This window comes from Elephantulus edwardii, unplaced genomic scaffold (assembly GCF_000299155.1).
Source record: "Elephantulus edwardii isolate Elephantulus edwardi_28Jun2011 unplaced genomic scaffold, EleEdw1.0 scaffold00098, whole genome shotgun sequence".
NCBI lineage: Eukaryota > Metazoa > Chordata > Mammalia > Macroscelidea > Macroscelididae > Elephantulus > Elephantulus edwardii.
The window spans coordinates 500,779-514,734 of record NW_006399848.1 but is presented as its reverse complement, the minus strand read 5'-3'; the positions used below and the strand labels follow the sequence as shown (position 1 = coordinate 514,734).

At 40.1% G+C, this 13,956-nt stretch overlaps 1 protein-coding gene across 3 annotated transcripts in view; it reads right to left on the bottom strand.

The window, feature by feature from the left end:
* Window positions 1-13,956, bottom strand: part of GRM3 (glutamate receptor, metabotropic 3) — a 310,500-nt gene that overhangs the window by 85,787 nt on the left and 210,757 nt on the right. For all 3 annotated transcript variants that reach the window (XM_006891435.1, XM_006891436.1, XM_006891437.1), the window contains one exon: window positions 190-1,045. In XM_006891435.1, the coding sequence (XP_006891497.1) occupies window positions 190-1,045 (856 nt within the window). The remainder of the gene's footprint in view (window positions 1-189; window positions 1,046-13,956) is intronic.

Here is a 13,956-nt window from a genome sequence, read left to right as displayed (position 1 = left end):
AGTGGAACTGGGCTGGAATTTTGAGAGAAATACAGACTGGTACAAAAATGCAGGCTAGTAATTTCGAATTGCTGTCAAGGCAGGCTTAGGGTTTAGAAATCTGGCACAAAACCAATGCGAGCTATAGATCTATTTAAATCTATTTCCACCCGTTTGCACCACAGAAGGTGACTAAGGCTGCTTGCTTACCCGTGAAGTTGATTTTCAGTAAATAATCCTTGTACAGCTTCTTCCCGTCCAGGATCTTCATCGCGTCACAGAGCTTGGTGGTGTTGGGACAGAGGGTGCGCTGCATCTTGTGCAGTGCATGGGCCATGGCGTAGACGGCGTTCACCACGAACATGATCTTGGACTCCTGCTCGTAGTTGCTGCTGTCGATGGCCAGGTGCTTGTCGCAGAGGCGCCGGTGGTTGCGCTTGTTCTGGAGGCTGCACTGGAACTTCTGCTCCCAGAAGTCCCGGAACCAGGGGTTGCGGTGGTTGTTGTAGGGGTTGAGGCTCTGGAAGTAGCGGTCGAACTGGCGCACTGGCTGCGAGGCCAGCTCCAGGGTGATGGCGCCATAGGCCACGTGCTCGCTGCCCTTGACGATGCTCTCCTGCGCGCCCCAGCCGTCGCTGGCCACCCAGGTGAAGGAGGCGTTAGCGCGGCTGGCGGCGGCGATGAGCTCCCGGGAGTCGTCACTGCGCATGAACAGCACGACCACGCGCGCGTTGGGCTTCTGCAGCAGCTCGCGTATCACGCTGTCGTAGGACTTGCGGATGTTGGAGCGGCCCACCTTCTCGGCCGTGGCGATGCAGATGTTGCGCAGGCGGGCTTCCTGCTCGAAGGCTTCGATCCCGGTCTCCCCGTAGTCCCCCTCCGAGGCCACAGTGGACACATAGGTCCAGTTGAAGAAGCGCAAGATCTCGGCCATGGCTTTGGCCTGGTAGAAGTCGGGTGGCACTGTCCTGGCGAAGTAGTCGTAGCGCGATTTGTCGCTGAGTTTGGCGCTGGTGGAAGCATAGCTTATTTGAGGAATCTGGAAGAGGCGTAGAAGATTTGCCACCTAGGGGAGGGAGAGTAGGGAAAGGACTGGTTTAGAAACTCAAAGGTAAATGACGAGGTATGAAAAATGACTAATACCCCACCTTATACTCAAGGTCTGCCTCTTGGTAGTTCTTGAAATGCTTCTTGGAGGCTAGCTTTTGAATATTTGGAAGCAGTTGGCATCAGGTTACTTGAGGAGAGGGTACAGTAGAAAAATGAGAAAGGCGTGCATTTCCCACTGCCTTACAAACTTTATGCTAGGAATACCTGTTCAGGTGACCGTGATGAAGTTGCTTTGCTGCTGGGTTCCTGGGGTCATGTGTTGACCCAGTCCAACTGACAGAAGAGTGCGGTACTCAGTGTTTAGACCATTCAGCTGCAGTTGCTTAGAAAGTGCCTGGGTGTTATCTGATTCTCGCTTCCTCCTCTTTTGCTAAAAATGGCAATCCCTGGAAGCATTTAATTTGGGAACTGCATGCCACATGGACAGTGAAATAAGACATTTATTATCTAGGTTAAGTGGAGGGAAAACCCTTGCAAAAACAAACACATCAAAACCCTTAAAATTCTCTTTGGCCCACTCCAAATCCTAGGAATATACTTTACTTGTCTAAACTCTGAAAAACTTGACCAGAGCTCTCTGGATTTACTTTTAAATTTGTTTCTTTGTGGTCGTTTTGAACATATACGAATGCTATGCTTAGGATATATTTCTTAAAAGTAAAAAAGGGCTGTATTTAGAACCTTTTCAAGAAAAAAAAAAAACACCTTTCCATGGAAAAACACCTCCATGAAAATTTTCAAAATTTATTCTAATTAAAAAATCAATTATTCAAAGCTTATTAAAAATTTCTTATAACATACTTATTATTTTTCTTTACTTTTTAATAAAAATTTAAAGTTTCTCAAGAAGCATTTTCATGTATAATGAGTATTATTTGCATAGCTATATTCACAAATCTAACCAGATCATCAGTTTATCTAAGGGAAATTTGAGTTTCTTTTTCCTTAACACAGTTCATTGCAGTTGAGTTGAAACTGACTCAAAGCTGCCCCTCCACCAGGTTTTCAGAGGCTGCAAATTGCCTGGAAAGACATTGCCCATCTTTCTCTTGAGAAGCCCTAGTAGGTTTGATGTGCTTGCTTTTTGGCTTGTCAGCACAACTCCTACCCACAGCTAAGAACATTTATCTCTATAGGGACTTTTTTGTTGTTATGTGCCATTGAGTTGTTTGCAACTCACAGTGACCCTATGTACAACAGCTCTGAACCCTGAATCCTGAGCCAACCTTTTTGTCTCTGACACATCTACCCTCACTACCCCAGTCACTGAGTCAATCTATCTCATCGAGGGTCGTCTTCTCTTGTGCTGTCCCTCCCCCCTCCCAATCATGATGTCTCTCTCCAAGGACTGGTTCCTCTTTGCAACATGGCCAGAGTATGTCATATGAAGCTTCAGAATTCTTGCCTCCAAGAAGCAGCATGATTTCACCCTCTCTAGGACAAACTTCTTTGTTCTCCAAGTAGTCCGTGGTATATTTAATACTTTCTCCAGCACCTCAGCTCACAGGCATCAATTCTTCTATCATCCCTAGTCATTGTCCAGCTTTGTGATGAAAAGCAAGTAATTGCGAAGACCATGACCTGAATCAGGTGCACCTTAGTCTCCAGACTGACATCAGCTAAATTATATAATGCACTATATGTACTTTAGCCAGAAAACTGTACTGAATATTCCAACTCCAATTCTGAGTGCTTTGAAGTTTCCCATCTGGAAATTGTGGTTTCAGGTTTATGTTTGACATGTAGGAAGCACAGCTTGAAATAAGCAGCTGTTAGCAAAGAGCAGAGGCAACATAAAACAACTGTCATCTGAGTCCTAATTAATCATGAGTTCATCTGGCCATGCCACCAACAGCCAAGTTCATGTATGGCCACACAGCTTGTTTTGCAGATCTGACCTTCTATTAAAACCAACACGTCATATAGCCTAGAGTTAAAAAAAAAGGTTTTCTATATTTTTTCCCCAAATCTTAGTGCCTCTCATTTGACTATGAGTGGAACAAGAAGCACTTAAAATACACAATAATGCAAATTTAGAACCCAAATCTTTTTTTGCATTTGGCAAGCACACTTTTGATAGTCTGAGAGATAGTTGCTTTTGGGACAAGAGAAATAGCTGAAATTAGATCAAGAGGTCTAGCTCTTCCTTCTCTAAACCTGGAGAATCTGGACAAAATGGTCTTTAGTTAGTCATTTGATCACGAAGTATTGTTTATTCAACATAACTGAAATTGAAGGTCATACCAACTTGCCATTGCCATTATTTTTGGAATAAGTACTTGCCTGCCTTTGGATTTATGGACCATAAGGGAAGGCAGATAAGCAAGAGCCCTATCTGTTTGTAAACTTAGATTCATTATGGTGTTCCTAAGTAACAATGCAGATACTATCTCATCTTCATACAACAGTTTTCTCATCTTAAAGTTTTGTTTCTCAGGACATGAACACCTCATGGGGACAGAGAATGAAAGGATCTGAGAAATTCCCAGAGTGATCATTTTCTGGCGGAGAAGACCCATACTGACAGTATCCTAAACTGCTAAAACTAGCTCCTCTCAGAGGGGTTGGAGTACTGAGAAGCTGTTTAAAGAAAAGAGTGTTGGGCTTTTGATTGATTGGATCCTGTGGCTACATGTCTACCTCTCTAGGATGTCTGGAACAATTTACAAACAGGGCCGACTGTACAAGAGAACGAATTGAACATCCAATGAGGGCCGCTCAGAAGTCTCTCTACCCTGGAAAGGGACACAGTGAACGTGTTGGGGAGGACTCTGTGTGTGTGTGTGTGTGTGTGTGTGGTGGTTTAGATGGAGAAGTGGTAATTGATATTCACAGATAATTAACCTCAAGGTGGTGTCCCTACAGAATCTACCAGTGACTCTGAGGGACAAAGGCGGCTGATCTCCACCCCTGTGTGACGTACAGTCTTGGAAGCCTAGCGGAGGATCAGCCATAAGTTGGCTCCACTTAATGGTGGCAAAAGTTGAATTTTAAAGTTCATTACCAAAGCAATAGAATAAAAAAGAACAGTTACAGATCCATATATGTGTTTATTGTGCAAATATAAAAACAACTTACTCTTGAAAAGGAGAACATGTTTGTGAGGTGAAAGCTGCGAGTGTGAGACTAGTGAGGAAGTGAGTGTGAGCTCCCTTCTACCCGCGTATTGACTGTTGTGGTGCTTCACAAGTTTCACATTGAGTTGTGTCCCATCTCCCAGCCTCTTCTTCCATTATACTCGTCAAAGTGAGTTTGCGATTTCTATTCACTAGTTCTTCCACTGGGACAAAAACTTTTAAGGGCAAGGGGAATGTGTCTTATTGATTTCTGCATCCTCAATGTCTAGTAGAAGGTGCACCGCACTAGTATTTGTTAAAGAAATGAACTGGTGAATACAATGATAGTCTGTTGCTCGAGAATATACTCTTCCCTATGCTGTGGATTAGATTGCTGGGCAACACAGAAATTAGGCTAACAGACAATTTAAAGCTACCTTGAAACCCTCTAATAAACAATTTGCTCTCCAGTGCGGATTCTTCATTGTGACATATAAGACAAAGAATTGATTTAGAGGTATGTCTGCATACCACTAAAACAAATTTATTTGAATTACCTCCATTGCAACTGTAAGTGTACAAAATGTACAGTAAGTCATTAATATATCAGTTAGACCTAGTCATTGTTGTACCAATCTCCTTAGGTAGCTATTACTAAAGTAGGTATTATGGATTGAGGATTATGTTACTGAAAAAAAAATTTGTTGATGGTGACTTAGTGGATAGAGAGTTCTGCTGTCAATCTAGAGATAGGCAGTTTGAATTCATCAGCTTCTCCAAATGAGAAAGATAGGCAATCTCCTCCTGGTGATTTACAGCTTCTGAAAGCCTGCTGGAGGGTCAGCTATGAGTCCTTTCCTATTTGAAGGAAAAGAGTAAGTTATATAACTGAAGGCAATGAGTCAGTAAGTTATAACTGTAAATAAAATCCTGTTTGGAAATAAAGGTTTTGCTTTTCTTGTGTTAATGTGCTCAAACCAGTATGGGAAGGATCATAAACCTAATCACTTCTGAACTATAAAAAAGACCAGAATAGACAGCACACACAGGGGAGAGACGAAAACACAGGATGGAGACAGTGCATCAACAAACACAGGAACTGCAAGGATTGCTGGCAGCAAGTGGAAGCTAAAACAGACAAGGAGAGCATAAATTCATTCTTTCACTTCCTGAACTGTGGGGAAATACATTTCTACTCTTTAGAGCCATTCACTCATGGTATTTTTGCTATGGTAGACCAGGTGACAAAAATAACAGGCTTTGCCAAAGAAACAGGTACTAAACTGTACCTAAATGTAGGTAAATGTTTTTTTGGAGACAAATTTATTATGTGTGAATCACATAAGCAACCAAACACCCAGGGCTCACATCAGCTGTTAACTTGTTATGTGTCTGTCTTCAGGAGCTAGACAAATTCTGTAATGTTTTATCCTCAAAATTAATAGCTGGTTTCTGAAGGACCCTACTGTAGGCATCTTAAGTCATCCTGATGCCCTGATGGGAATTTTGAGTTAAGAAACAACTTAATTGGATTCTCTCCTAGTATTTGTTAGCACATGAGGACTCTTTAAGATTCCGGCTGTTATGCCCCTGTCTACTGAGGCTCTTAATCACCAGAGCAAAAGAATAAGGACCATGGCAAAGATATCAGACCATCCACTATTATTTTGATATTCTGACAAGAACAGAATGTTAATAGGAAGTTTCAAAGTTGCCTTGTGAGTTTCTACATCAATGATACATGGTCACACTCTCTGCTCTGTAGAGGGCACATAGTAGCTATGATGTGTCTAATTCAAATGTCAGCTTCATGACTTCTGTGGTAACACAATGCCAAATAATGTTTGTGAACAGAAGAAAAAAAAGGACCATTCAGAGTCTACTAGAAATGTTTCTCACTAAAGAGATTGTCTTTTGTGAGGATACTTTGAAAAGCTTTTAAAGGTATTGGTTTCTGAGTCTTTATTGCTTTAAAGAATGAATTTTAATTACATCAAAGTAAACAACAATAGCTAGTTTTTAGGTAGATCCAGCCAATGATTTTATCTTACTTGGATCTACAATCAACACCATTGTTACCAGCAGTCAGGAGCTCAAGAGATATATTACATTAGACAAGCCTGCTGTCAAGACCTTTCCAAATTATTAAGGCTTAATGACATCAGTTTGAGGACTAAGGTGCCTCATTCAGTTCATGGTCTTTTCAATCTCTTCCTAGCTGGACAGTGAATAAAGGTGACCGAAGAAGAATTGATGCCTTTGAGCTGTGGTGTTGAATGAGTGGTACTGTGGGCACTGAATATCCCATGGACTGTCAAAAGAACAGTTATATCTTGGATAAAGTGAAGCCAGTGTGCTTTTTGGAGGCAAAGCTTCATCTCACATATCTTTGTCATGTTGCTAGGAGAGGCTATCCCTTGGAAAGGACACCATGCTTGGAAGGCTGGAGGGTCGGTGAAAGAGAGGAAGACTTTAGATGAGATGGATTGACACAGTGACTGCAGCAATGGACACAATTTTGGCAGGAATGATGATGATGGCACAGAGCAGGACAGGGTTCAGATCTGTTGTGTTTATAGAGTTGTTAAGAGCTGTACTCAACAGCACCTAACAATAACAAGACTTAAATAAAGTTCCCTGGTAGTACAATGGTTACAAATGTTTAATAGCTAATCAAAAGTTGGTAGTTCAAACCCACCAGGCACTCTGTGGGAGAAGGAGGTGGCACTGTGCAGCCATAAAGACTTACCACTTGGGAAAGCCTATAAGGCAGTTCTTTTCTATACTGCAGGATTGCCACTCAAAGACAGTGGGTAGTTTTAGCTACAAAAATTACAGATGGTAAAAAGGTATCAAACGTGTATTTTCCAAAGGTTAGCACCAGAGCTGAACTAGAAACATTGAAAAATAAGCTGTGGTTTCTGGACTGGGAAACAGGATACTCAATAATCACTTGCACAGTTTTGCCTTTGTATTCTTTGCTGCTTATGTATCTCTTTGGAGTCCTCGTCTAAGAAGAAGTCCAGTTTTTTTTTTTTTTAAATCACACATGCAATGCTTAAAGTTTTCTCTCTTTCAAATGCTTATGTATAAATCTGGAAGCAAGAGACTGAAAGCTTGCGCTTTGGACTACCTGGAACCGCACATCCCAGGTTATTACATAAAGCAAATTCTAAAAGCTGTGCTCTTAAGAGAGCTCAGTGATTCTCCTATTCAGACTGATCAAGTTGCGTTATTAGCTGTACAAAATCCCAGATTGACTTGTGTTTTAAATTGGACCTGGAGGTGGCATATAGTTGTGAAATTGCCTGAGGAATTCAAGCTGTTCACATCACATGAATTATCTGTCCATAAAGGATGCCAGTCATATTGTTCTAGAAAAGATTAGTCACTTCCCCCCTCCTCACATTATCTGCAGAACATCTGGGAATGTTTTGCATACAGTGAGCAGAGCCCAAGTCAGAAGGCCAGTGATGAATCTTGATTTGAAAAATCATCTAATGAAGGGTGGCACATGGCAGTTTCCTCAGAGTAGTCTGTAAAAGTCACCACCACTTACATACCGTGGTTCCAAAACCTCTGGTCAATGATTCATCATGTTGCCATTTCTATTCGACAGCATGACTCAGTCCTAATGATTTTGCTTCTATACTATAGACAAATGACTTCTTAATTACAGTAGAAATGTTAAAAAATGGCTCAAAGTAATTGAGACTTCTATCCCAAACCATTCCTGGAATTACTACACTTAACACTTGTGTTTGCAGCCCAAATCATCTGACCATTTTATTCGAGACAAAGGGATTCATTAATTGGAAGGTTATCTATTTTGGCACTCTCGTATATCACCATTGATGTTGAAATCATATGCAGAACACAGAGGACTCCATGAATCACATCATTTTAGGATTCCATCATTATATGTCAGTTTTCTTATGATCAGAATGCCACTCACATTCAACAAGTATCTGTGTTGCTGCCTTCCTAAAAAGGTACTGTCTCTGGGGAAATTTTGATTGCCTCCCCTCAGATGTGGCAGGTACCTGAAAGACTTCCAGATGGGATTTCTCCCACTGATATATCTGCATCTATTCTTTCCTCCCCTTTGAGTTAAATTTCAAGAGAAATCTTGCAACTGAACTGGTCTGGGTTCTAGTAACTAAAAATGGGATCAAAAGGTCTGGGCAGATCTGATCTGTTGTTCTTGATGGTGACATTTGCAAAAGCATGACTTGCAGCAGCCTTGTTAGAAAGAACCTCCTCTAGCACCTGGGATATTTCTTTCTGATAATGATACCTGGATATTTAATGGAGCCATGAATTGTACAAACCTATAGTTTTCTGTGGCCCCTAGAGTGACCTGTTTAACAATCACATAACAGAAATAAATTTATCAATAAAAAAATTATTTTCCAGTTTGATATAAACCAGCTATCAAAAGGTGTTCTGTGTAGTTGGGGCTGTTAAGACCTATAACTGCACTGTAATCCCTAAGGCACTCAGTTTGAATCCACTAGCAGCTTCACAGAAGGATCAGCAATCTCCTCCCATGAGATTAACTGCCTCTGAAAACCTGCTGGAGGGTCAGCTGGGGGTCAGTTCTGACTCGATGGTACTCAACAACAACAACATGATTCTTATTTACTTCTGAGGTCCTGTGAGAATAAGCTAGGACAGAGGGGTGTAGATGTTTTGGGGTAATCTTGCACAAAAAGGGAGGAATGGAAGGGACATAGCCTTATTGTAAAACATTTTGTGTGCTGTGCTAAGAGTTTTGGACTTTATTCTTTAGGTGATAAAAAGCAAAAATATTTTTAGACTTTGATTACCCATGGTGGACAGTGTTTGGTGGAGCTCCCCAATTAAAACAAGCTGGGAAGCAGGAGTGGCATCCATTTCTTGCCTCCAGAAACCTACGAACTTGAAGAAAGGATGAAAATTATACAAGTGTTCAGGTCTTCCGTTCATAGGGTCACTATGAGTCGCCTATGACTGGACGGCACTTAACAATAACAACAATTTTCATAGAGAATTTGTTTAAAAAGTAAAAAATGAAATACTTTTAATTGCAGGAATAACATGGACAGAACAGAATTATACTTTATTCTTTATTTCTTTTTATGAGACTATAGTGGATGACATCAGCTTAAAAAGGAAGACAGGGAAGGAAAAAATAAGCAAATGGAGAAAATATTTATTCTGATCTTCAAGTCTAGAGACTACGTGACAGAAATAACACCGAATGACTAATAATTGGAAATACCAAGAATGGGGATTGAAAGAAAAGGCTGTAAGAGCGCATGCAGAACTGCTTTATTTGCTTTTCACCAATGCTTATGTTTTCATTTTATTCGTTTTATTATAGTTCACCTAGAATCTATTGTGTAGAAGGCAGACCATAAATAATAATTTTTATTATAGACTGTAGAAAGACTGAAGTAAGGGTGGAGGGACAGCACAGAGACTCCAGATGAGGTGGATCGACACAGTAAATGGGGTAATGGGCATAGTTGTGTCAGAGTCAGTGAGACTGGCTTAGGATAGTGTAGGATTCAGAGCTGTTGTACATAGGGTCACTATGAGATATAGGCAAATTGATAGCGCACAACAACAACAACGTAAATACTTTATAAAAGGTAACAAATTTTCTTCTGTGAGAGTTGGTTACATAATAACAGAAAAAAACTGAAATTCAATGGCTGGCACTAACTGGTGGTGGTTTATTTATTCCAATAGTGTCTAAATGCAAGGAGGGCAGACACTTGATTAAATGGATTGACCCAGTGACTGGTACTGGGGTCATTTGTGTCAGAGATGATCGACTCAAGATAGGGCAATGTTCAGAGTCGTTGTACTGAGGATAGCTATGATAGTCATAGTTGATTTGATGTCACCTACCAGTAGCAACTACCTAAACAGATAATGCATATGTGTATTTTTTTTAATTTAAAAGGAAAGTTATATATGAAATAGAAACATTCTATAATGTAGATTATATGTTCAACTGCATCTGTGTTTATTATTGTTGTACTGTGCCAGCCAACTCGTGGATGATTTTCCTGTGGGTAATTCACACAGAAAGAGATTGCCCATCCTTCTTCTGTGGAGCAGCTGGTGAACTCAAACCATGTGCCTTTGGGATCACAGCACAGCTTCTTACCACTAGACCATCAGAGCTCCAGAGCTAACTGCCTAGTTTATGCTCTGTGAGGCCTTATTTTGAACCTGATGGCAGCTACTCAAATTGGAGGCACAGAGCCTATGAGCAACTAAGTTGTCTCTGGAATGCATGGCCTACATACTGAGCTCTATTAATGGTGGCAAATGCTTCAAGATGTTTTGTCATTCTGAGTGAATCCATGCCTACTGGCAAGAAATCTGGTCTATGTTTGGAATATAATTTTTAAGAGATCACCCCTTTTGTATTCTTCCCTGTGTTCACTCAATTGGATTATGAAGTCAAATATCTGGCAAGAGTCAAAGTTTTACCCAAGTAACAGAGGGCTTTCCATAATATACCAGGTGGCAATGCCAAAAATAGCGACATCACAATTTTAGTGTTTGAAGTCCCACTGATATGCCACCTGGAGCATCCATGCTAGCTTTGTGTCTTACTGTAGGTGTTTTGGGAACACTACCCTTAAATTTCCAAAGTAAACTAATTGGAAAATTACCCTGTAAACTTTCAACTGCATTTTTCCCTAGATCAGTAAAAGCTCTTCTGTTACGTTAAATCAATGCACTTTAATTGTTATAAACTGGTAAGAATATTACATTAAATCAATGCATATCTAGTATTATAAATTGATAAGAGTAGGCTAGTTCCATGTTGAAGTATTGAATCTTGTTCATATTGATTCATTCAACTCGACACAACTCATTGCCATCGAGTCTGAACTGACTCATAGTTGACCCTCCAGTGGGCTTTCAGAGACTATAAATTCCTTGGGAGACATTGCCCATTTTTCTCCCGAGAAATTGATCCAATGAAAAGGCACATGTTGAATGGCTATTTGGACAGAGAACCAATTGTTAAAAATGTGCCAGGCATCTTATTTCAATTGATTCACCTATTACTGAATGGATAATATTGACAGGATTATTGCTTAATCTATCCAACTGGTTTACTGCCATCATAGTATTAAATACTTGCTAATATCTCAGGGATGTCTATATTCCTTGCTTCTCATTCCATGACCTCCATCACAGGCTGTGACCTGTAAGCCTCATTTCCAGCCATGGAGTCATTCTTGCCCTATGAACTGATGCTCTGTGAACAGAGGCCCTGATGATACCTTCTTGTCTTTCACAAGAGTAGCCTCTGAATAAAACACATGACAGAGAAGGAATTAATTAGGAAGCAAATTAACCTCAAAGCAGAAGGGAAAGAATAGTCCACCTTGGATAATTATCTCTGATGAGAAATTTCTACATTAAAACTTAATGTTAAGAAAAGATTTGTTAATTGATTTGACTGGTCCCTTTCCCTAGTGCTAAAATCTTAAACAGCACTGTCTTCTCTGTAAGGGAAGGAGGCAGGGGCAATGGAAGGTGGTTTCAAAGCAATCAGTATTCTGTGATTGCTTTAGAATGAAAAGTCTGGAGAGTAAGAAATAAAGAAGATTTTATCAGAGATTTCTTCTAAGTCAGGTTTTCCTGAAGCCTAGACTACGTGAGGAGCTGTGAAGACAACAATGTAGGTAGCAAGCTATCTGCACTCTAATGCCAATATTATGTGTAGGGGAGGTAGAAACTTCATTTTGCTTTGCTGCTCTTATGTACTGTTGAGTCAGAACTAACAGTTGACCCTCCAGCAAGTTTTCAGAGGCAGTGAAAAGGAGTTGTGCTGTCACCTCAAAGGCATGCGGTTCAAAACCATTAGCTGGTCTACAAAAGAAATATAAGCCCTCTCCTCCTGCGCAATTAACTGCCTCTGAAAACCCACTGGAGGGTCAGCTATGGGTTAGTTCCAACTCGACAGCACTTCACAAAAACAACAACAATGTCCCAAGGAGCATCTGCTGGATTCAGACCAGCTGCTTTTGAGTTGGTAGGACAACTTCTTACACACTAAGCCATCAGAGTTCTCTTAAGCCTTACTTCCTTTTGGAATGATTAACCTTGTGTTGAAAATGTAGAAATTAAAAAAGAGAAAAAAGAAAGAGATGACTAATAATAATATTAATAATAATATCTAGTAAAATGTTGTTTATTGTATGAGAAGCCTATTTTTACTGCTTTTTTGGTGTATTCTGTTTTCCATTTAAGTCTGATAATAACCCATTTTATACATGAAAAAAGAGATGGTGAAGGATTTTATAATTTTTTTTCCTGCCCTCATATTAAAAGAAAGATTTTTTAAAATGTTCTATGAAGCATCAAAAGAAGGTGAAATGAATTCATGGAGTCACTGTACCAAAAAGAATTGGTTGACAAAAAAATATTTTAGGAAATAGCATATGATCAAAAACTAGTGGTACTGAAGGAAAAAGTTCAAGCTTCACCAAGACATTGGCAAGAAATAAGGCCCCAGGAACTGCTGTGATACTAATTGACATGTTTCAACTAACAGTTGTAGCCCTGCATGTGCCTACCAGTGTGTGTCAGAAAATTTTGGAATACAGCTACCAGGCCAGTGGATTAGAAGAGATCTATATTTTCCCCCCATTTCCAAGTAAGGTGATCCAACAAATAGTTAATATCCCATGCAAGAAAACTACTGCTGAAGATCATTCAACAATGACAAGAACAATACACTGACAGAGACTGGCAGGAATTTATTACTGATGTCAGATGGATCTTGAAAGAAAGCCGAGGATTTCAGAAGAATGAATATTTGTGTTTTATTGACTATTCAAAGACTCTGACTGTGTGGATCATAAAAAACTAAGGTTAATATTGAGAAAAATGGGAATCCCAGAACATTTAACTGTGCTCATATGAAACCTATAACTAGACCAAAATCAGCAAGGAACAATGCATGTTTTAAAGTCAAGAGGGGTGTGCATCAGGACTGTACCCTTTCTCTACACTTATTCAATATGTGTGCTGAGCAAATAATTTGAGAAGGTAGACTATATGAAGGAGAATGTGGCATCATTGACTGAAGGAAGACTCATCTACACCTGTATTATACAGATGACACCACTTTTCTTGCTGAAAATGAGGAGGATTTAAGGAGCTTGCTACAGAAGGTAAAATACTATAGCCGTCAATATGGATTATATTTCAACATCAAAAGGACAGAAATCCTCACCACCAGGTCAATAAGGAACATCATGATAGATGGGAGAAAAGATGTGAATTGTCGATGATTTCATCTTCTTTGGATCCAAAATCAATATGCTGTGTCCCCGCACTGAAGAAATCAGAAGATGTATTGCACATCTCTCTGAAAGTGATCTCTCCAAAGTACTGAGGAGCAATGATGACAGTTTAAAGAATAAGTTATGCCTGATTCAGGCCATGATCTTTTCAGCTATTGCTATGCATCTGAGTCCTGGACAACGAATAAAGATGATGGAAGAAGAATCAATGCTTTTGAGCTGTGGTGTTGGAAAAGAGTATTGGACTTCCCACGGAAAACAACAAGTATGTTTTGGAGGAAGTGCAGCCAGAGTGCTTCTTGGAGGCAAGAATGGTGAAGCTGCATCTCACATATTTTGGGCATGTTGTTAGGAATGACTCTTTTTTTGTAACGGACCTCATGCTTGAAAAGGTAAGCGTTAGCAAAAGGAAGGACGATCCTCAATGAGATGGATTGACTCAAAACCTACAGCAATGGACACACATATGTCAAAGTTGTTGAGGA